Consider the following 24,619-nt stretch of genomic DNA (forward strand, 5'->3'; position numbering starts at 1 on the left):
GAGGTTGGGAAGGAGGAGGGGGCGGGGGGGGGGGGGGGTGAAGCGCGCGCCACCCCTTCGCTCTTCCCTCTTCCCCCCCCCCCCCCCGTTCTATTTACGTTGTGACGCCGATTTGCATAAGGCCACGCCCCCCGCGGCCGGCGAGGCCCCGAGGCCCCGCCCTCTTCACCACATAAGGGCAGAGGGGGGCGTGTCCCCGGGGGCTCGCGGGCCCTCGCTGCCTTCCTGGAGCCGTTTATAGGGTACAGCCACTTCCGCTGTCGGCTTAGAAGCGGCGCGATCATGGCGGAGCGCGGTCAGCTCCCCCACCCCGCCAAGCGCCTTTGCTGCAGACCCGGCTATGGCTCGGGCTGCAGGCCGGGGCAGCGGGCGGGCGGCTCAGGGCCCGGCGGCGGTGCGCTGTGCGGCGGACCCTCCTCCGCAGCTGCCGCCGCCGCCCTGGGGCTGCTGCCGCTCGGCAAGACCCAGAGCCCCGAGTCCCTGCTGGACATTGCGGCTCGCAAGGTGGCGGAGAAGTGGCCCTTCCAGCGGGTGGAGGAGCGGTTCGAACGGATTCCGGAGCCGGTGCAGCGCAGGATCGTCTACTGGTCCTTCCCCCGCAGCGAGAGGGAGATCTGTATGTACTCCTCGTTCAACACCGGCGCCGAGGATCCCGCCGCCGGTCCCGGGGGCGCCGCCGCGCCTGGCGGGGCCATGGACGCCACCGCCGCCGCTGCCGCCGACGAGAACCGGCTGCCCTTCCGCAGGGGCATCGCTCTGCTCGACGGCGGCTGCGTCGATAACGTCCTGCAAGTCGGTGAGTCACCGGCCGGTTCCGCTCCCGGGCCAGGCCGCCGCCGCTCGGGGCCGCGGGTCTCCCCCTGCGTGTCACCCGCTTGCCGTCCCTCTCTCTCCGCTGCAGTTTACCGTCTGCGGCCCGGCCTGTGCGAACCCTTCACTCCCCGGCTGTACCGTGGGCCGGGCAACTTCCTCCGCCGGTCTCCTCCCCCTCGTGCCCGGGACGCGCAGTGGCTCCCTGCCTCCGTGACACGGACACGGCTCCCGCCTGTCCCTTTAACTCGCAGCCCCGCACCTCGCCGTGCCCGCTCCCGGTAATCCAGCCTGTGTAATCCCGTTTGGCTGTGCCCTCCTACCGGCGTCCACCCCCGGTAATCCGGGTCATCGCTTTTCCTCGAGCCACAATAGCGAGGAGATGCCGCCCCCCCCCATCCCGAGGGGGACCGCTGGTGGAAATGAATCAGCAGAAGGGCGGCCGGCGGGGGAGGGGGGGGGCGGAATGCACCGCCGTCCAAAATAAAGACATAAAAGCGGTGCGAGACCCCGGCAGCGGGAGTGCGGGGGGGATCCGCGAACAAAGGCATTTCTAGGGCAGCGGCGACGAGCCGGAGGGAGGGGGCGCGATTCGCCCCGCCGGGGGTGGTACGACTGGGGGGGTTGCTTTAGGATGAGCGGCTTCGTGACAAGGGGGGGAAAACGAAGCTCTTCCTCCTACTGGAACAATACCCCCGTCCTCTTCCTCACCCCCAGCCCAGCCGCCTGCCGCTGTTCTTCACCCGCTGCGGGCTCCCTTGGTTAACTCCTCCCTGCCAGTGTTTAAAGGGCTGCAGAGGTGGGTATTCCCCCACTTTTGTGGGGGCTGTCTGCCGGGGGCGGCTCCCCTTCCATTCCTTGAATGAAAGAGGAGCCGCCCCCGACAGATAGTCTCCTCCGCCGGTGGTGATGCTCTTTGTGCGACCCGGCCACTTTGTTCTCATTTTCATGTTTATTTGCGTCTTTTTTTTTTTTCTTTTTGTTTCCCCCCTCTCAGTTTTCTGTCGTTTCCCCTCCTCCTCCCCTTAAAAGGGGAAGACAGACAAAAGAGGCTGCTGCTCGCCTTTTGTTGACGGCGGCGGCTCTCTGTGTATGTTTTTGTGTGTGTGGGGCGCCGGGATTCCCTCCTTCGCACTCCCCCAAAATCTCGGTGCTGCCTGCTGCGGGTTTGACTTGGCGGGCACCTTGCAAATGTGCTATCAGGTTTTTTTTCCGAAGGGAAGATGAGACTCTGCTCTTAGGCTCAATGCTCCTCTCTTCTGCCTAGGGGGACTTTTTTTTTTTAATTTAATTTTTTTAAAATCAAGTTTATTTTAAATTTGATCTTTTGACTTACTCTTTCCAAGGGGTCTGAGATGCATTTGTGGTTGCTCAGGACTGGCAAAACCAGAAGTAGTGCTTTTTTAGTTTGGTTGGCAGTGCTGAGATTTTTTTCCCTTTTGCTTGCACTTGATTGTGTTTGCAAGCGATTAGGAATGACAGGAGTGCACGTAGGGAGGGTTTCTTGGCTGATTGCATTTAAGCCAGGAATTCACTGTGAAAATAAAGCCAAGGGGCAATAAGTAAAAAATGCAATCTTCTCTAGGAGGCAGACACCCAGTGAGGACTTTGCTTTGCTTGCTTTCAGCAGTGTAATAGGCCTCAGTGAGTAGTTGTGAAAGAAAAAAAGTAACTTTTTGTGTGTCTTCAAAGAGGAGGGCATTGAGTAATGTTGGCAAGGGTCAGTATGTAGAAAGAACATATGCATGAATACGACTTAAGTTTTGACTGCTTTTTCTGGAACCTTGAAAAACATTTCAAGCAAGTACTGTACCTACTGCTGAAAATACATTTGCTTTGTTGTATTCCCCCCCTCCCCCCCAACCTTATGTGAGCCTCCTCTGACATTCTTGCAAAAGTAGTAGTGGAAACTGGTGATGTGAAAGATGTCAGTTGTTTTGACAGAAGCCTTTGGTGCGGGAGTTGTGGAGGACTTGGGTAGGTCCTGCTGTAGGAAAGTTCTTGTGTAATTTGGGTAGGTAGCTGTGTCATTAATGCCGGGGTCTTGCTGACATGGTAGTCATAGTGAAGCAGAAAGGTGCAGCTGTTAAAGGCGATTCTGCTCTAGAGTGAGTTATGTTGGGCAGAGAATGGAATTGGTTCAATATAATACAGCTGAATATCTGGCACTGCTGAAAACTTAGAATTAAGTTTATGTAAGTCCATGTTTAGTAACCATATAAATGTGAACTTATGCTCTTTGCAGTGTGAGTAATGGAAACTCTGTAAATGTTTACTATTGAACTATTGAAAAGTGCAGTTATTGGACAAAATATATTTTATTACATATCAGTTCCAACAGCCCTATTTGTAACCTGAAGTATTACTATAAACAGGGAATGCGGGACTTGATTTGAGAGATACATAAATTTTGGTTCAGCGGTAGTTAAATGTCACCATTTGCTTCTGAATTTTACATTTTAAGTTTTTCAGTCTAGCCGTAAATAAACATTCTGGCTATTTTATCATGGTAAATAATCTTAAACAGAAAGATTTCCCAAACCTTGTATCTAAGGTTTGCTAAAAATCTTCATGTGATCCTCCTTCATGCCTACCAACTTAATCTCTTGTGTGTTATCTTGTTGTAAAGAAAATCTGAAATCAAATGAAGATGATGTAGTGATATGCAAATGTACACACGTCTACAAATGTAGATGATATTAGTGATACACACAAATAACCTCCTTGGTAATCAGGCAGTAAGGTTCTCTGCTAGCCTATTTTGTAGTTTATTGGTGCTGTCCTAGCATAATAATTAGCATCACTTAATTTTGAAAGGCTTTTCTCCAAAGAAGATGGCTTCAGAATTCAATTTCCATCTAACGTATTGATGTATTTATATCTTTTTAATATGCTTCAACTGGACATGAAAGTTTTTCTTTTTTAGTATATTTCAAAAGAGCCAGAGAATGCAGGTTCCTAAAGCAAACCTTCCCAACTGCATAAAGCAACTCTTTTACCATGCGTGTGTTTAACTTATTTCAAACCAAGTATTTTTAGTAAAAATTAAAGTCTAAATAAGAAAGCACTTTATGAGTAAATGCAACAATCTGGAAGGAAAAATAGAAATTGACTCTGTTTCATTTGGCCAAATTTTGAAAAGTCCAGGAGCAAGCAGACAGTTTTAGATGGCGAAGTGTATATTTGGTTTCTGAGGTTAGTCCTGAATTAGTACACAGTACTGTATTGTCGTCACAGCTGTGGCTGTCAAGGTTAGAAGAGGTGTGATCCCTCAATAGCACAGCTGACCTGGCGAGAGCCCTTAATGCAGCTATTCTAAGAGAAGAAATAAACCCCTGTGCCTCTGCTGGTATGACTCTTGCTTGGGGAAAGACAGAGGTTGCCTTGGCTGTGGTGCTGTAAAACTCAGCTTCACTGCTGCAGCCACATTAGAAGTACTTGAGACTTTTTTGACATGTCATACAAGTATTCCTACAGTATCCCTGTTTGTTGGTAATTTGAGGTAGGTTTGTATTTGTTGTGTAGACCCTGCTTACTCATACAGGCCTTTCTTGAAGGAGTTAGAGCCCTTTCCATGGTAGCCTAAGGCTCTATGACTGTGGTAAGTCATGCTTTTAGGTATGAATGGTAAGAGAGAGAGTTGGAGGGAGGGGACTCCTAGGGAAGGAAAATATAAAGAATTCATTGACTGGCACTCACCACAGCTCTAGAATATGATGTTAATATTATGAGATAGAAACCCGCCCTGTCTGTGGAAGGAGGTTCAGCTGAAGAGCATCATTAGCTTGAAGCTGCAGGATTGTGTTTTGGAAGCCCCTCAGAGATACCTGGTTGGGGGATGTAACCAAAATGCTTCTTGGAGAAAAGCAAAGTAAAATTTCTCCTTTCTGAAATAGTGGTTGAAGGTCACTGATGTTTCTTTAATTTGTTGTTAAGTTAAAGATAGGAGATTGTTTTGCTTTCAAAACCAGGAGAAGCCTTTTTTTTTCACCAGGAGCAAGAGAAGGCTTTAGAAAACCAAATTGGTGGCTGCATGTAATTCTGATGGAATCTGTATTGTAGTCAGCAGATTTCAGATCCTTTTGGTGGACAGTGATTTGAGGTAGATTTTGATTCTTCCTAGCCATCTTTACTAAAAAAAAATACAACCCAAACCCAAAGCTTTCTGAAATGGCAGAGCAAGTAAAAATTAATTGCTCTTCTTCTGGGACTCAGTTGAGTGCCAGTGATATAACATGAAGTACTGTTTTTTTTCTTGTGATAAAACCATACCAGGTATTTTGCTTGCGAAGGTGACACAAATGTTATATTGTGCAGTGAGTTGAACTGCAACTTTTAGCAGATATGGTGATTCTCACTGGTGTGTGCAATATACATGTAGTTGTTGATTAAACCTGTAGGACAGATGTATTTAGTAGAAGGATTTACTTAATGAAAGTAGTACCGAGTTGTATGACAAACCTAAGACTGTCATTAGTGGCAGTGAAGGCGTTGTTTAGTGTTAACTTTTTTTGACCTGTGATACCAAATTGTTCTGGTATGTGTAGTGAACTTTTTCCAAGGAAAAGGTTGTGTTAAATTCTGCCTATTTGAAGAGGAGAGTTTGTGTGCAGACATGCTGAAGGAACAATCATGTTCGTCTTAGGGGGTTTGGTTGGGAACCTATGAGTAAAACAAGTAATCCAGAATTTGTTAATACAATATTGTGGTATGGGCGTAAACGGATGATGTCTGACTTTTTGCCTTTTTTTTACTTAGTTCCACGCCTAGAGAGTCTTGTGAAAATGCATTCATCAATTCCAGTTTCAATTTCCTTGAAGAAATAGCTACTTATATTTCCAAGTTCCAGAACAGAAACTAGTAAGCTAACTTTTAAATGTTTCTTCCTGAAAGGGAGACATCTAATGCTTTCTAGTTTCCTTGTAGGATTTGGAATGCAATGCATTAATTGATGAATATGCAAGCTGTTTTCTGTGTGTGCTCTAATACACTATCCTTGACCTTGAATAATTTCTTTGGATACCCTGAAAAAAAAATAGAGCTAAAGAAGCAAAAAAAAAGCTGTCTTTCAAGACCAGCTTGCTAAAGGTGGAAAAACTTTGTAAATCAACTCCTGCATTTAATTCAGGCTTTCTAAAAAAATCTATTCTTGATTTCAAGAGAGTGTAAGTACTTTAGAGTGATTTCAAGATAAAAAAATAAAACTTGTATATATCATCTTCCTGTGTAATTGTGTATAGTAGGATAAGTGTAATTGGACAATGTCAATACTACTGTAGAATTCATTTATTTTTTAAGAAAAATAATTGCTAATCACTTGCCATCACAAGTTTTAAACTGAAAGAGAAATCTTCTTTTGTATAGGAGTGCTGTATTTAGTTCATGTAACAAAATTTTTCATTGTGTGTTTTAGGTCAGTTTTCATGTTTCTTATGTTCTATTTTCCCCTTAATTTCAAGGCTTTCCTCACTTCCAAGAAAACAATTTTCATTTTCAAAGCTGCCATTTCTTTTAGAAGGTGATTCCTTCTTTGTGTATGATCCAATGCGTTGGTATGTAGCAATGTTTGAATTTGAGCCACTTGTCATGCCAGCAGTTGATGACTGCATTTGCTCTCTCTCCCTATGTGTTAACTTTCATAGGTGAACTATTAATTAAATGTGAAATCTGTGTGTGACAGAGGGCTATTTAAAAGTCAGTATCAGACAAACTGATTTTCTTAAAAATAATTTGCTAGTTGCGGTATTTTGCTGTATCATTTGCTTTTATAAATGAACCTGTTAAATCATTACTTAAGACTCTGGTCAAGTTCTAATTTAAAAAGTTCAAGTGAAAAAATATAGTAAACTGTCAGGTGCAGTTCTTACTGTTGAAGGATGAACTGTAGTAGATGGCATGCTCTAAGATATGTCTGCATGAGTTCAATTTAAGTGTCACCTGCTGTCTAGGTAATCTAGTGATGTCAAGATAATGTATGAAGTTTTGTAGTAGTGTAAATATGAGTGCAAAGTTTAGGAAAGCTGCTGACATTCCTTAACTTGCTTTCTCTTCAGCTTATTTTCTTGAGGGGTAAGGTAGGAGAATTTACTGCATCTTTTAAAAAAACCCAAAAGCCAAGTCAAAGAAGGACCACGCTATTTTAACTGACAAAAGGTATCCTAATTTATGAATATGCTGTCTGTGACATGAATTAATTTGAAATCTTAAAAAGCTTTCATGTGTGGCAAGGATACAGATTTAATGTGATTTCTGATTGCCTGGAATGCAGTCAGCCTGACAGCACGTGAATACTTGAGTGCTGTCCAACAACTGCACTTGTTCTGAGAGATCTGTCTCACTGAACTTCCAGTTTTTGCTCTTGGTTTACTGTCCAAGGCAATGTACGTAAAAAGTTCTCAGCTGGGTATATGTGCAGTCCTTGACGTGGCTTCATAACCTTCTGTGACCTGGATCATTGGCAGTGTTGGCTGGTGCTGTGCACTAGTTTGCATTCTCCTTCCAGCTACATGCCAATTACCATGATTTATGTGATGGCCTTGCGGCACATTACCCTGCTGTCATCTGAAGCAGCAACATGCATCCAGTCTTTGTTGCCTTGGCTGTGCTATGGAAGGCCAGGAAGTCTGGAAAAGCTGAGATATAAATCACCATTTAAAATAGATGTTTTCTGACTTCTGATACTTCATTCTGACTGAATTCTGCAAATGTGCAAACAGACTGGAGGAGTCAAGCCTTCTAATAGTAACTACAGTATAGAGAATTCCTTTGTGGTTAAGTCAGAACTGATAAAAGGCCTGCTGTAAGAGCTGAGTGGGCATACAAAAGACTTTTTTCTGATATGACGCAATTCAGTATAGACTAAAGAGTCTCCTAATGTGGAATTTATACCAACACCACCTCTGAAAAGTGAAAACCAAATATTCAAAGAAGGCAGATTTCAGCAGTGTTCAAAGTATGTTTTAAAGTAATTGTGCTGCACATCATTACATACTTAAAAAAAGAGAGTGTAGTTTTTTATTTGTGGCTTTGAAGGTTATTTATTTATTATTATTTTTTTACTGTAAGCCTCCATTCCTCTTTTCAAGTGTGTGTATTTGACAGTCTAAATACCTGGAAGTTTTGCTTTGGAAATGTAAGGGCAATGGCTGAGAAACTGATGCTAATTGGAAGGATGCAGTAAAACCTGTCAATAAGTTTAAATCTGCGCTAGTAGAGCTAGCTGATCAGATAAACAGGAAGCTCATATACTGAATTACTGTTCTAAAAATTCAAGTGATTTACCTTTTATTGGAGTTTATTTAACAATCCACCTGTTTACATAAGCCATCTTTCATAGTTAATTGGTGTCAGACCTTTAATATGTTTTGGCATCGTTGTAAAAGTAATAGGGGAAATGGCATAAGAGGTAAGATATTAACATGTACGTCTGTGAAATATGTATTTTTATTGTCTTTTTTACTTTTTTTCACAAAAGTTAATTGCATTCAAATAATTACTTTAACAACTGTTGTGCAGCTGTATGACTTCGAAGAAATGAAACACTTTGTTGTATGTGTGCCAAATTTAACTGCTAACTGGTTACTGACAGCCAATAGTAATACACTGACAGTGCAGGAACTATGCAGGAATTGTGCAGTTGAGTACAATGTTTAATTTACACTGACTAATGAAATGAAAAGCATTAAACCATCAAGGCACTTAAAACTTTATAAACCCTTACAGAATGTTACAGATGTACAGCCTGTAACAGAGTAGAGGATCAAGTTTGCATGTATTTCAAGTATTTAAGTGTTTATAAGCTTGTGTTAAAAGCTTGGCTTTGGGTTAAAGGCTTCAGCAGTGGCTCTCAGATTTGTTGCTGTATGTTTGAAGTTTGACTTTTATTCTAGTGGCCTGCCTTCTTTCTGCATAGCAATGTTCCACTATGTGTGCAAGGCAGCACAAACTTTTTAAACTCAAACACTTCAGCTTCTAGCTGGCCCTTGTCAAAAGTGGCTCCTGAGCTTTATTATTAGTTTTTAATTTCTGCATTCAGCTTTGATATTTTGACTAGGCTGAAGTTCATAAAGCACCAATCCATATTCAGTGATTAATGACAGGATTGATATGTTTGTCAGTAGTATAAATATATACAGGTAGTGTGAGCTTCACAGTTTCATGTGCTTGATGGTTGGTCCTTTTTTTGACTCATGTGCAGCTGTGGCTATGAAAGGATAGCAGATAAAATTTGTGTTAAGAATTCATTACCAAATACACTTACAGATAATCTTGGGAGCTTCTGGAAAATGTGAGGAAATGAGTTTAGTGGAGAACTGTACTGTAAGTTGTTGGTTACTTCCACAGCAGTTCCATCAGCCTTTGCTTCTGCTATTGGTGGAATACAATGCACTGTTCTGGGAGGGTGGAAAGTAGTCTTAGTAAAACACTCATTTGCATATGTACAAAACTGGATTTAGTGACCATGCTTACTGGATTAAACATGGTTTATTCTTCGGTAGGGCAATTCTGCTGAGTCTACTGATTTTAAAAGTTCAAGAACAGGGAAAAATCAATAGTCTAAATGAATTGTTTAGCTTAAGAAAAAGAAAAAAACGGAACACTTTTATTCTGAAATGCTATTACCGATGACAGCTGGCTGTGCTGCTGCTGTGGTACATGCAAAATGAGTGTCAGTTCTTCCATTGATTTAGATTGTAAACTGAAACCTTGCAAACTGTCTACAGTTAATGTCTTGGGGATAAAATATCAAGTACATTATATTCTGTTTCTGGATTTAGTGTAGCTATATTATACAGAAGCCCAAAACTTCAATTTTGCTTCCTCCACAGCAGGGGGATGAGGATGACGTAAAATGCATGTCTGCTTTTTATCTTTTTGTTTTTGCAAGCCATGATATGTGAGTGCACCATCTTTGTCAAATATGAATATGCATGAATTAATAGAGGTGACTTCAGCTCAGTGTGCTAATGCATGAATGGTAGGCAGCGTCTTGGACTGGGACATGATGTAACAGATGCTGTGAAAGTCTGATGGGATCAGGAAGCTGAGAAAAAAATTTCTTAGTCCTGTGTATAAATTTTAGAAGCAGCATACCACTTAGTTTTACTGACAGTTTTGAGTGATCAGTTTTTAAATTGTCATGTATCCTGGCAGTAGTTTACACGTTTGATTTCTAGGTAATTTTGTACATGATTAATGTAAATGACTGTTTGGTAGCAGGGAGCAAAGTTGTTTTTAGGAGTAAACAAGAGTTTGTTTCATTAAATAATACATGCTTAAAGAGAAGAAAGAGGATAAAATGCTGAGTAAAATGCTTTATAGATGAGAGGCTGAGAAATGGGGAAGTGGTGCTTCCTGAGATAATACAGAGGTCAAAGACCTCACTAGATATCTGATGAGGTATTTTTAAGGAGGATGTAGTCTGAATGACTCTTCCCTCTCTATGATCTGCTTTTAATGGGTGTTAGCAAACGCATGGAAGCTGACAGACTTTTTACTACAAAATGAAAAACAGCTTTCAGGATGGAAAATAGGTTAGCAAACAGTAACTTAGCTGTTTTGTAGCTTTTGAAATTGTAAGATAGTTTTAAGTTATGAAGTGGCTGTCCTCTCACTCTTTTCAAACTTTTGTTCCAATTTCAATTTTATAAATAAGATGTATCAGATGCACAAAGGTAATGCTCTGATTTTTCAGATAATGGTGACTTTCTATGTGTTTGAAGGGTGTTCATCAGCTTTTGCTTCAGCAAAATTTGTTTGTGTTCAGATTTTGCTTCTGTTCAGTAGTAATGGAAGTTTGGCCAGTAGTATTACAAAACCATTGACTTTGTCTTGTACAGCTGTTTCAAAGAGATTTTTTTCACAGCATAATTACTTCATTCACTATAAGCTGTTTCTGAATTGTAGCTTAAGTCTCCTGAATAGATGTTAAATGGCTTAGTTTTAAAGCAACATGTATTGCTAAAAGGGACTTGTTTTCTTATTTTGGTCCCCTACCCTCCGTAGTGAATATTTATGGTACCCAGACTTGTGAAAAGCAGATTATATTTTTTTTACCCCAGAATCTATATATTGTCCTGACCTGTGAAAGGGAGTGCAGAAAAGAATCTGATGAAGAGTGATATACAGTTCATGGGACAGTACTTCAGACATAAGTAGGAAGGGGAAAGAGGAAGACAACTGTCAGAGCTGCTGCGGTGGTGATCAGGAGGACTAGAGGAGTTTTTCCTGCTGATAAGAGGCCATATGGAATACAGATTTAGCATTGGTAGGGGTATAAGATAAGTGGTAAAGACTAAAAACATAGGACAGATGTGAGCATTGTAATCTCAGTACCAATGAGATCCAAAGTTTTATTGTACTTGAAAGGAAGGACTTGTGTCTGCTCAGCAGGACAAGGAAGGGTGCTGCTGTTGTCAAAAAGCTGAATATTCCTGGTATGTAGAAAATGCTTAAGGGAGCAAGATGTCAGTAAGATCAAAGCTGCTCCTTCCTGATACTCAAGGTGTGAAATGATAGCTAGTGAAATGTTACAATGGATGAGTGGAAAGATGTGAATCATGGGTATGTGCTTCAGTGAATCTTGACTGTTATGAGGTCCAGCTTCCTCTCCCTCATTGAATAACAAAAGGAAGTTAAGAAGTAGAGATCAAATGTTGAGAAACATCTGAAAGGCGGAAGCAGAGGAAGATGACTGAGCAATGAGACGTTAAGCTGTGAAAGGAAGTAAAAGGAAAAACACAAAAATCTGTAAAGGTTGAAGTTTCTGGGAGGGGAATAAACATTTTGTGGAAGTGCTGAAAGGTACAGGAACCTGAATCCAGAAGACATTGCCACTGGGAACTATGATGAGAGCCAACCCAGTGTGATGCACTGCATTGGAACCAGCAAGGGCCCAATGGCAGAACCACATTCCAGGCAAGGGCCTTGGTGTACTCAGTGACTTCGTTGTGGGAGCCAAGAGGGTGATGTGGGACAAGGTGGTGTGATATAATGAAAGCACCTCAGGCAAAAGTTAATGGATGAGTGAGGTGGGAGAATCAGCAGCATTAGAGTGCAAGAAGTGTCTGTATATTAGCCTGGCATACATGTAGCTTGATTGGTAGGCTTGGGGGGTTTTGTATAGCTATGTTTTGTTCCAGGAGTCCAGGGGGTATAGCATGTCACACAGCCTTGGTAAGACAGTAAGTGTTGTGAATCTGGGGATTGGGCTGTGTGGTGTTTGTAGAGGACAAAGTCAAGAGCAGATCCACTTATATTGCAGTTGATGCTGGTTTGAAGTATCAGAAGCAGAGTGGGCATGCTGCATTTGTACAGTGGGGTGGAGGTGGGACTGCTGGAGAAGGAGCCTGCAATTTAATCTTCCATCAGTAGTTGGGTACAAATAATGCGAGTCAGCAAGCATGTTCAATGCAGGCTGGTGGGACCTTTGACTGGCTTATTTTCTGCAGTGCACACTGCCCTCACGCCATACTCTCAGCACTGACCAGCTTCTTTTGCACAGGTAAAATCAACTTTGGTCAGCTGCTTTCTGTCAGGAATGGGTGTATTTGCAAGCAGGGGGCTCTTGCGATGTTTGTGGGCAGTATGTACTGTAGGTGTCTAACAGTGGTGTCCAGGGTGGTGGTGACAACTTGCAGACCCTGATGTGGTGCAGCAGCACAGGGCCTCCACTGACTTGAGTGATGCATGTCAGCTGTTTGGAGGCTCTTGTACTAGCCTGCAAAACCTGTGTAGATGAGGTGAGCTGAACAAGGGCTGTGGTAGATAGTTTCTGGTCTTTGTAAATCTGGATTTCAAGTGCAACTGCAGGCCTGATGTCTATCTTTTTCTTGAGGCTGGTAACCTAAAGTTGGCTGACAAAGGTTATAAGGGATAAAGGCCTTAAACTCTGACAGAAGTTGTAACTATATTTCCAGTTATTCCTTTTCTTAGTGAGGGAGCATATTCCTGGTTGCCCAAGCCTGCTGCCCTAAAGAATGCTGCTGATATGGAAGCACAGTGTGGCTGTGAGCATGGGAATTCTCCACGAGCATGTTCCAGCAGGCTTGCAATCTCTTGTCACTCAGTGAACTCCTCCAAGGACAGACTACAAAACAGGCCTATCAAAATAATTATTTTCCATGGTGAAATACTTGTCATGAATATTGTAAATGAAAGAACTGACTCATTTGCTGAGCCATGACTCATTTACTTCTCTGTGCCTCATTGTGTAACTCTTAGAACAGAAAATGCACATGGCTGTGCTTATAAACTTATATTTTGGAAAGGTTTTCTGTGCTTGCATTTGTGAACTTCACCCACTGTGATGACCACTGTATTATTCACCCTGAAGTTACATCATTGCTTTAGGCTGGCTTAAATGCAGGCTGCTGTGAAAGGAACACTGTAGTTCTCAAGCTTTCAGCTTCTGCTGGGCCTTGTGGAGCTGCACGATGAGCCAGGTGACGGGCCTGCTTACAAATTCAGCTCTTGCTGAGTGAGTTTTACCTGGTTTATTGGCCAAGAAAATGCTACTCTTGATGCCAGGGAGAGAAGACTGCACAAGGTGGCACTGAGAAAGTCAGGGCTCCTTTCTGTGTCAGTCACACTTAGACTGGTCTAAAGTGGACATGAAGCTGTAATTGCTGCCTGGGAAAAAGGAGGTAGCTGCTGTGTTCAGGAGTTCAGCTGTGGCAAAAGACAGCCTGTTTGTTTCAGAGCTACCAAGAAAGGCATTTCCTGAGCTCAGGTGCTGTGTTTGGCATATATGAGTGAGCCATCTTCCATATCACTTCATCTACAGTGTTGTTTTTTTTTTTGTGGTACAAAACCTTGGCTGAGTGATGAGTACCCCTCCCACACTCCAACAGTGGTTAAAAAAAGCCAGACAAATGTTTACTTCTAGGAGTACAGGAAAGGGGAAGGAAATACCTAACAATTTAGTCCAATTGTGCAAATTCATATCTGTCTATATTTGCATAGCTGTTGCAAAAGGTACTTTTTGCTTTCAAAGTTGATGCATTTCCTCTTCTTTTGTGGCAGTGTTGAACTTCAGCATACTTAAAACATGGACTTTTGAAGTAATTTTTCTCCTTATTATGCTGCTGTTTGGTGTCCAGATTGTGTGTTTTGTGTTTATTTTCATCATAGCTGTTGACCTGTTTATTTTCATCATAGCTGTTAGTAAAGTAAGTGTTCACAGCTTTTTGTGTGACTAGACGTGCTGAGCCAGCATAACTAAGAATGAGAAGTTTCTTTGCTTCTTGAACTTTCATCTGTTGCTACTCAAGAGTCACTGGAGATTGCAGGTTGTGGTGGTGTAGCAGAGGCTTTGGGTGTCTGGCATGGTCTTTTTTTTTTACGGGTAGTAATGCTTGAGAAAGAACTGATGGAGCACAGTGTGGAGATTTCAAGCAGAGTTTGTAGGGCTGGCTGTAGGTGAGAAAAAGCCTTACTGCTTGTAAAATAAGTACTTTTGATATGGATTTACTGAGAGTCTGAAATAGCTTTGTGGTATTCCAGTATCATTACTGCTTCCCCAAGTAGAACATTAATTGAGCAGAATGGTGTTTCTGTATAACTTCCGTAGCATGGAAGTTAAATGTCGGACAGCTGCTTCAATAAGTGAGGTATGTTTACTGAAATGATCTGTTTTCAGGACTCAGAGTCAATGTATGGTCTATTCCAGATGGAACTAACAAATGCAGAGCTTTGTTTGCCTGTAACTGGTGAAGAAGTGCATAAATGCCTTGTTGCACACTTCACAGTGCAGATGAGGCCATTTTTTAGGGCAGAAATTGATTTCTTCACCATAGAGAATTTTTGTGGGACTTGTCTGTCTGGGAGAGGGTGCTTTGGCTTTCTCAACTGCTTGCATGGTGGGAGATAAAAGCTTATTACTTGCTTACTTTTAACAGTAGTCTGCTTCTGCTCACTTCCTAGAGGCTTCCGACAGTTGTGGCTGTCAGACTGTTAAAGGCACCCATGAGTGAGACACGGGGTCCTTAAGTTGTGCAAAGATTAAGCAGGGTTCTTCATCTCTCTCATTGTCTCCTGATGGAATGGAGCCAGCATGACACCAACCCTAACTGAAGTGTCTAGATCCTTTCAAACCTCTACAACAGGTGGTGTTTACTGGACATGATTGTCTAGGCTACTAACCTAAACATTTCTCATTTGAGGAAAGTCAACTTACATAATCTGATATCTTTTCTGCTTTATAGCTCCACTGCTAATGGTATAAAATTAGATTGTTATAAAATTAGGTATCTACTTTCTGTCATATCTTGTTTTAGGCTCATCAAAGATGTTTAATGTGATACTTTGGAAGCCAAGTATGACTTCTGCAAGCCAGGTTTGTTCAAGAAGTACCAGTTTGAACTATTGTCTGCTTAGGAAAATGAAAAGCACTCAGGTGTATCAGTCTTTTAGTTTTTGTACCAATTAGTGTGGTTTCGTGGTTGTCTTGTTTTTGACCCCTCCACCTCTATTCCTACTTCTGCTTTGCTATTTTGAAGATAAGTACAATCAGGGCAAATTGGCTCTTCAGAACAGGGCTTTGATCTATACACAGTGCTATTGCTCATGAAACTAACAAATAGGAAAAAGAACAATCCCCATGGGTAGTGCAGGAGGTTCTTTAAACATACACAAATACAACAAAAGTGTTCAAATTTGAAGCTTGGCTAGTTTATATTCAGCACAATCCCAGGAAAAGATGGGACGAGGGTGAGGGAAGAGGAGAGGAGCAGAGCTTGTAGACATTCTGAAGTTAATTCCTGCACTTTCATTTCTTTATTTGCACAAATTCAAGATTGTAATTAATGTAATTCTAGAAAAAGTATTTTTAAAATTTCACTCATAATTGTTATATCTTTAATCTGGGGAAATTTATTTTTGCATTTGTTTTCAAAATAGGGTTAAAAACCCTGCAATTTTTATGTGCTGCATCTCTGTAATGCTGCTAAGTGTAAAACTACTTGGATTGATGTTTCTTGATGGAAGAGGTCCAAGTGGATGTTCTCATCACTGCTCTTGGGTTGAATGAAAAAGAGTCTGCCACTAAATCCCATGCACTTAGGTCTTTGCATACAGATTTGCTCACAAGTCTAGAATTTTGTGGAACTGGTTCAGGCATCTTGACTAGCACTTGCCACCCTTGCCAAAGCCCTGCAGAATCATTATGTAAATACCCTCACACCAGCTGTAGGTGAGAATGCTGCCTGTGGGTGTATGGCCAGAAGCTGCTGCTTTTCAGCTGCTCACTGTAATTTTCTTTCTTCAGACCTTTATCTTTCACCTTCCTGAAAGACACCTGACCACTTTCCACCAAGAACTAAAGTCCTGTTGGGAGACTATCCACAGGGCAATTTCCATGGAACAATGAATGTGCTACCAGCTGTGCTTGTGCATAGTTTGTTCTTTTGCCACAGTAGGTGTGAAGTTATGTAAGGTGTGTTGTTTGACCTAATAGAGAAATTTAAGACAACTCTTGGATTTTAAATTTGAACATATGAGGAGGGGCTTCTACTGTTAACAGATTACTACCATTTCTAAAATTGTTTGGTTAGTTTTGTCCCCTTAGGTGCTGTTTGAATGCAGGGTAAAGTTTCTGCTGCTTATGCTGTGCAGATGGTAGGTTTAGTTCATCAAGTAGTCTCCCTACATGTATTCATCTTTACAGACAAAATTTTGTGCAGACTAGGAACTGAGACTCATGAAATTACTTTTAGCATGCAATTTCTGTGAAATGCATCCCAGAAAAATTTAGTGTGTACGGTGATTTAATAAGCTTCCATGAAGATGAATCTGTCACAGACTCAGGATGCAAGTACTGGATCTGTTCTAGCTCACAGTACTTCAGCAGAAACAACAGGCCCAGAATTAATTAGTCTGGGTCTCTGGGAGGTGTTCTTTAGTATTATCTTTGCAAGAACAGTGCAGCACCAGGTAATAAAGAAAACAGATGTTTTGTGCATAATCATTGAAAGCTTTGCTGTTGGGACGCTTCAGATCATAAAGGTCATTCAAATCAAATGTATGAAACTTGCTTTTAGATGGGAGTTTCTGTTCTTGACTTAAACCATTGTGAACACTTAGTACATGGAGACATTAAAAGCAGAGTGTCAGTTTGAGAAATACTGGCATCCCTCAATGAAGGAAAAATAGATCTTGAATGATGAATTATGGTGAGTATACAGGTTCACACTGTGTTTCTTACTGACCTGCCATGATAGTTTCAGTTCATTTCTGAACTGAAATCTTTCCCCCTCTCATGTAGTAATGAGGAGATGGAAAGACAAAGATAAACCCAGATCCAAAGCGTAGTGTATTATGAAAAGACAGCTGCAATTTAAGCCACATATTTTTAAGTGACGCTGGTCTCCAGAGATGCAGTGGTTGTGAATATTTTAAAGTCCTTCAATTCTTAATTGCTAAAGTCTTGAAATGTATTCCTGATTACTGCTTTTTTATCTCTTTGCATTCTGGTTATTAGGAATACAATTTGACACATCTTTATTAAGCCTATTTTAATTTGATTCATACAGAGAGAGTGAACTGAATGAATGCAAAGGAAGAACCTCTGCTGAAGGCTGGAGTAGCTTCATTTAGCCTGGTCACTTAGCAAAAAATGTATTTCCTCATAAGAGTGGTTAAAATATGTGTGCTCTGTCTTTGTCATCAGTTGAAGTTATACCTGAAATGATACATCACACTGGGAACTGTTCTATAATTGAGAGGTTATTCAAGAGAGAAAGAACATAGCAAGTGAATGGAACCTGTGACTTCTAACAAGTTTACTCAAAGTTATACTAAGTTCTTGAGCATGCCTGAAAAGTAGAGTAAATTCTTCTGTTGACAGTGTTCACAGTTTATAAGCATCTACCCTGTTAGAGTTATATCAGCTCACCTAGTCCACTTAAAGCAGGAGCAGACCTCTAGGTAAACCTTCATTAACCCTATGTGCTGATGATGACTGTGCTGCTCTTCTCATTTTATATTAGCAGTTAGCAGGGAGACTCACTATAATTTGGCATTCTGAAGCTAATTACATTTACTGTGCTGTAATTAGCACAGGCTAATTTTGAAGGCTTATAAGATTTCGTGTGAGAAGAAGGGGTAAAAGATCTTCCAGAATATATATTGAAATGGTTATGTGGTTTTGAGAATTTTGTGCATTGTAAATATAGAAACTACTTGCCAGCTTTTGGGTTTTGCCAGTAGTAAGTTGTTTTTCATACATTCACAGCTGTTTATTGTACGAACAGCTGACAAAAACTCAAACTCTCTGAGGTAAGGTGAGCTGGCTTCTGGGTAGAACCAAGACCTTTGTCAGAGTAGGAAAGATTTCCCCCCACACTCAGAACACAAATGTAAAGGCAGCTGGCAGCATGAGTGCATATCGGAAACATATCTGGAAATTTAATTCCCTCAATTGTGGTGTTACTGAAGTGCAAAGATTTATTTTTGTTTTACCATCTTTAAGGATTTTAATAATTAGCAAATAAAACTGTATGCTTTTGTATGCTGGTTTTTGGATTGTATAAAAAGCTTTAATGCACAGAGAATAATTGCTGAAAAGGAGGAATGGACATGCCTGCACACATTTGTGTGATTTGTGTTGTGGTGAGGAATGGGGGAGTCATTTGGGTTAAACTAGATTAAATAAATAAACCCTGTAGGTCCTGGAGGCCTTGGGTTTCCCTGAATTATGTGGGAGTGGTATGGAAATAGTCATTCAAAATAAGCAAGCCCTGATGTTTGTAAACTGGTATCTGATGTGCTTGCTTTTGTCATCTCCTTCCATAGACACGATACCACTTACTTTGCATACGTGTTATTGCTTAGATAGCCTTAAAGGAATGCTGCTTGCTCCCTCCTTAATTTTTCTGTGAGCCTAAAGCATTACCACAGTCTTGATCTAGCTGTGTGACTACTTTAGCTCCAGTGTTTTGTTTATTCTGCTTTTTCACCCTCTAACTTGGCAGCAGTGTTTGGAGAGAACTTCATAAGGGAGAAATGCTCCTGCTCCTTTGAAGGGTCGGCGCCGCTGAATCAAATCGGGTTCTCCGTGCGCAAAGAAAAGGAATTTGAATACAACAGCATGATAACAAGAAGGGTGCCCAATTGCCCTATACAGGGTAAATTATGTATAAAAAGTGGTGTCTTCCACAGATGGGCCAAGGTAGTGTTGTACATTCATCTTATTCGTTTGCTGAGAGTAAATTGCTTTACCTTAAACAACAAAATGAAAGTTTTTATCACAACCGTCAAAATTTTTTGAAGAACAAAAAGTTTTTATCACAACCTTTGTAACTGGCAAAGGATGTGATAAAAACTGGTTTTGTAATTTGGTTTATAAACTATTATGAATATACCAGTCTGAAAAATAATAGAAACTAGTTTCTTTAATTTGAAGTGCATTTCTAATATGCCATGTTACCACTTTGAACATGTGTGCTATTGAATGCTTTGGGAGTCTTCCTTGAGAAAAAAGGTTTAAACTTAGCTGAGTTGTGATCTCAGACAAAATAATTGATACTTAATATTAAAACAAAAACGACTCAAAATCACTAATGAGAATAAGTTATTATACTGTAATAATTAAATTACACTTTTAATCTTGTTCCATTCTGTCCCAGTCATGAAGTCCTAAAAATGTTATGGTTCTTAGTTTTGTCATGCATCTAGAAGACACTGAGCTTAGTTACAGCAGACTTGAGTGTTTACATTGCTTTTTTACAGAGGACAAGTGTATTCACTGAAAATAGAAATCAATTTAAAACTGGTTACAGCCACCATTTTATAAACCTCTAACACTGTTTTTAAATCACTTTGCTTTGCAATTATTCAACTACATTGTCTGTAAAGAGCAAAAGCTAGTAAGAATTTAGGATTCTTAAAGGGCATAGTAATGCGTTTTTGAAAACTATTTAGACCAGTTCACTGACATGTACAGGGTTATCAAAGCACAGCAGACTCAACACTAAATGATACAGTGATGTTCTGTGTTAGTGAGAAAGCCAACCTGCAGGAAGATAATGGATGGCAATCATTGGTCGCCTCACTTAAGTCCAAATGACCTATCTCTAATTGTAGACTTAACACTGTTTCCTTTTTTTTAATCTTGCTTGTGGCAAAATATATCAGCTGTTTAAGGCACTTCATGGATTATGTTGAGGAGCATTTCTGGAACTCAAGGATCATTTTGGATTCTCTTTGGCTAGATATTGGTATCATAATGTTCCCTTAACTGCTTTTCTGGTCCCTTCTTCCAATTATTGGTTTGTACTGTGTTCATCTGCTGCAAATAAATAGTGGGATGAAGTTTCTTGTCCATGACAGTCACTGTTACAGTTTTTCATATCCTGTGTAATTTGAAAACTTCATTGGGTTCCTTTTTAGTTTAATGCTTAGATCAGTTCTTTTTCTTACTGCATTTATTATGGATTGGCTTTGAAACTTTGTATAAATGGAGGAACCCACTAGTCTTGAAATGTCTTCATTCAGTGAAGATCTGTATGCAATAAGGCTTACTAAAAGCTATAATTTGCTTTTGCAATTTGATTGTCTCTGTAGAAAGACTGGGGCTTGGTTGACCTATGCTGTGTCTGTGTAGTATGTCACGGGACATTCCTGCTACTGACCTAGCTTTGGCTGCATTTACAGTTGAAGAGCATGAAACTTTGCAGTGTTGTTGAGTCTTAAATTGAATTTGCAAGAATTCCATGTCCTGTAAGGCATATGCTACTAATATGGAACATCCTGAAAGATGATTAAGTGCTTGCAAAACTTCAATCTAATTTTCAAAATGGGTGAAGTCAGATTTGTAGAGTATTTCGTACCTAAGTTTGTACATAAGCGTATAGTACAGCAGTTATGCAGTTGATAATTTTGTGTATTTTGGCACTAAAATGGTTTTTAAGAAACACAACCAAAATGGGTCCTCACTGGTTTCCTTCAAAAAATTACTGCTCCATGAAGAATGAGATTCTTAAACAAAAACACTAGCCCTTTTCTTTTGAGCTTTTCACTCTTTTGTCACTAACCACTTATCACTGTGTTTGCTGGCAGTTGAATTTAAGCTTTAGAATTCTTGGGCAATTATCAAGAGAGTTTATTCCTGTTGTCTCCTTGGAATTTGCTGAGGTGTGGATTTTTTTATGTGTGGGGTTTTTTTTTGTTTGTTTTTGTGGGATTTTTTGGGGAGTTTTTTGGTGTTATTTGTTTGGTTTTGTTTGTTTTTTGTCTTTTTTCTCTGTCTTTAAGTGACTAGGTGGAAATTGAAACTCTTTAGTCTATTTTTATTATTTTTTGGCAGAGTTAATCCAGGAAGAAAGATAATTCTGTTTCTGGGATTTTGAACTCTCAGTCGAGGCTGAAGAGTATTACTAGCGTGCTTATGAAACTGTTAGGGCAATAAATGCAAGGTCTTAAGAAGTTAGTAATTTTATCTGACTCCTTCCCAAGATTTCTGTTTAGTTTAAAGAAATGGCAGGGCAGACTGATGAGGAAGCCGCTATGACAGTAAGAAGTGTTTCCTTCTGCTCAGGAGGAACTTCCTGTGTTCTACTTTGTCTTGTCACTGGGAGTCATGGACAAGAGTGTGGCTCAGTTTGCTTTATGCTCTCCCTTTAGGTATTTGTACAAATTGATGAGACCTCCCTGAGCCTTCTCTTCTGCACGCTGACCAGAGCGAGCAGTCACAGCCTTTTTTTTCTGTGTGAGCTGCTTCAGTGATGTGGGCCTTTGTGGTCCTGGGCTGGACTCACTTGAGTAGGTCTTGTCTGTCTTGTAGGGGGGAGCCCAGCCCTGGACACAGCACTTCAGGTGTGGCCTCAGTGGTGCGAAGCAGAGGGGAAGGATCGCATTCCTTGGCCAGCTGGTAGCACTCCTTCTCTTCCAGCCCAGGATACCACTAGCTGCCTTGGCTTCAAATAACAATCAAAAGAGAGTATTTTAACTGGTTCTGGCTTCAGACTACCCTTAAACCCAAACGAAAGTAGAAAAAAACACTTAAAAAGCAATCATAACTCTGCATTTACCCTGTCAGTGTAACTGGGACAATTTCCTTTTTAAGATGAGTTAATTTTCAAGCTTGAATTTTTACACCAGCATTCTCTTAGTGGATGGAGATTAGAATTGGTGCTTCTTTATTTGTGATGAACTACAAAATAATTAATGAATTGCATAGTCTGTTAGCATGCTGTTCGTTCTTGCTGTTTCTATGATTTGCTTGGATTTCTGCTTACTAGAACTTGGTTGCTTTAGTTCACACAGATAAGACTCTTGAGGCATGAGGGTACTTATGTAAGCTTTACTTGGATTGCCTCTTTTCCCCACTTCTCTGGTTCCCTCAGATTATCTTGAATAGAACTAAGTGAGGGTAAAGAGGAATTGAGGCTCTCTCTTTGAGAAATGTTGGCTATTTTGTTTCTTCTCTATGGCAATAAAAAAAAACCTGCTTTGCTTTTTATTATGTAGTTATAATAGAACAAGAAGAAAGCTCTATAGTGGTGTACCTTCTGGTTTCATCACTGGCCTCAGCTGAAATGGAAACAGTGATGTAGGTGGAGAAAGAAAGGGCAAGGAAGAGATCCTGACAGATAGCTTTCTTTCCTCCCCCTTTCACCAGCAAATATCAAGATAGGTCTGACTATTCCAGAATGTACATAAATGTTACGAGGAATCTCCTACAACTGTGTCTTACCTAAACTCAAAAATTATAGCTGCAAAATACATAAATGGCTACTTTCTGGACAAATGCTGAAAAATGTTTCAGTGTAGAGCAGAGAATGCTGTGTAAGTAAAGTATTGTTTTTTACAGAGGCAGTTTGTCACAGTTAGAGGAAGTGACAAGCAAGGAAAATAGCTGCAAAATTACATTTGAAAAGTTAAATTCTTTAAAGTTTCCTTTCTTAACAGCAATTCTTTTCTTGAAAGTGGCCCAGAGGCTCTCAGTTTTCAGTCTATGTGACTTCCATGTACAGCAAGACTTGCAGCATAAACAACTTCATGCAGGTGAAGGGATAGCTAAATACCAACTGTGTACTGATTAATTTTTTCCCCTTTTATCTTTATAAGTTGGGTTTTCTGATTGCAGTTCTACCTAGAAGCTTGTTTTGAAATGGAGCAGCAGGTAGCTGATCTATTCTCCCTTCTACTCTTCCTTCTTGGTGTTTGAGAAGTCACTTATGTTTGCAGAAGAAAAATACTGCAATAGAGTTTAGAAAAAAAAACAAAATTAAAATGTGCTTGTTTCCTAAAGTTCACGTTTGGGGTGTGCTATTGTTTCTGTTGTTCTTATAATAAACAGATTTTTTTCTTTCTGGTTTTTGATTATGCTTAAGAAATTCAGGCTTGTGTTTCAGAAATGTATGGTTAGAAGTCCGGAAAGTAGGGATGAAATAGATACAGACACCACCTTGTAGTCAAAGTTTTAGTTCATGCTCTCAGAAGAAAATTTGAAGTTCAGTAATGATAGAGCATCACAGATGTTTGCAGGTTATTCCTCCTAAATAAAACAAAAACCTGTTTTGGAAGTAAGTAAGCAGTGGATTCATAGCTCCAGATTATGTCGTTGCCCCTGTCTCAGAATTCTAATTTATGCAAATCCTCATGTTTTAAAGTGGTCTTCCTTTAGGGGAACTTACACCTTATTTTCTACTCCCTGCCTGAACAATGAAGATCTTCTAATGTCTTTGAATATTAGTGGAAAGCCTCAAGCATGTTATGCCATAACCTCTGGATGTGTAAGGATGAAATCCTAGACACAACCTAATTGTCAAATACTTGCTGCTTTTTGGGTGTTTTCATTTAGGTGGGCCTGAATGGGCTTGGAATCTGTAAAGCTGTAGTCTTCCTACATACTCTAGAAGACATATTGAGCAGGTGGAGATAAACTTGAAGGAAAATGCTAGAGATGACAGTGCTTAAAGATTGCTTTCTAAGTGCTTTGTTTAGAATACACTGCAGAAATACTAATAGAAATAGAGGCTGTGTTGAATGTAATACAAAGAACGCGTGATATTTAAAGATAAGTTCATATATTCTGTAGTGAATCATTGAAGATGTGAGACTACGTAAAAATGTAAAATGCTTATTATGATGTCAGACACAGGAAAGTGTATTGAGCACAGCAGAGGACTCATAACTGTTACATTACTGAGAAGTGTGCTTTGTTCCTTCATGTTCCCTTCATGCTGTTAACAGGTTTAACAAAGTATTTGTTTCACCAATCCCATCAATACAAAATTTTGCCTTGCCTCTTCCTTAAAATTATTTTAATCCGCTCATCAAAATAGTTAAGAAAATATCTGAGTACAAGGCAGGTAGAGCAAATTAGATTCTTTTGAAGTAAGAATTGATTAGGAAGAGTTTGGAGTTCTGAAAGTCCACACTGAAATTAAATAGTGCTGGAGTTTATGGATTGGAGAACATGTTAATAGGTTTGAAATTAATACCCAGCCAAATGAGGCAAATGTATATTCTCAGTCCAAAAGCAAAGTTATTTAGGTCTAAGAAACTTAGTTTGACAGGGCTATTTGTGCAAGTATGTCTGTAGAAGTTTTTACTTCCCCCCTCCCCCCCCCTCCCCCCCGTTATGAGGAAATTATCAACTAATAAAATTAATCTTGGCTGCTTCTGTTCTAGTCCTGTGCCTCTGCAGGACACTACAACTACTCTTTGTTGCTAGAGAACAGTATAATTGAGGCAATATTGTTTCTGGTCATCTTTAGAGGTTTGGTACGTTTTATATGGTTTTGTGCATAAAGATCTGTTTTGTCAAGGTGACAGAAGGATTATCATGCTTCAGATCATTTTCTCT

At 40.4% G+C, this 24,619-nt stretch overlaps 1 protein-coding gene across 2 annotated transcripts in view; it reads left to right on the top strand.

Moving 5' to 3' along the window:
* Positions 1-265: 265 nt before the first annotated feature.
* The window catches only part of ZSWIM6 (zinc finger SWIM-type containing 6), a gene marked incomplete at its 5' end in the record, with an annotated part of 105,460 nt that continues 81,106 nt past the window's right edge, over positions 266-24,619 (top strand). Inside the window, one exon of one of the 2 annotated variants that reach the window (XM_084224911.1) lies at positions 266-796. In XM_084224911.1, the coding sequence (XP_084081037.1) occupies positions 283-796 (514 nt within the window). The remainder of the gene's footprint in view (positions 797-24,619) is intronic. The other variant, XM_084224910.1, reaches the window with a different exon arrangement.

The sequence above is a fragment of the Fringilla coelebs genome, assembly GCF_963513975.1.
Source record: "Fringilla coelebs genome assembly, chromosome: Z".
NCBI lineage: Eukaryota > Metazoa > Chordata > Aves > Passeriformes > Fringillidae > Fringilla > Fringilla coelebs.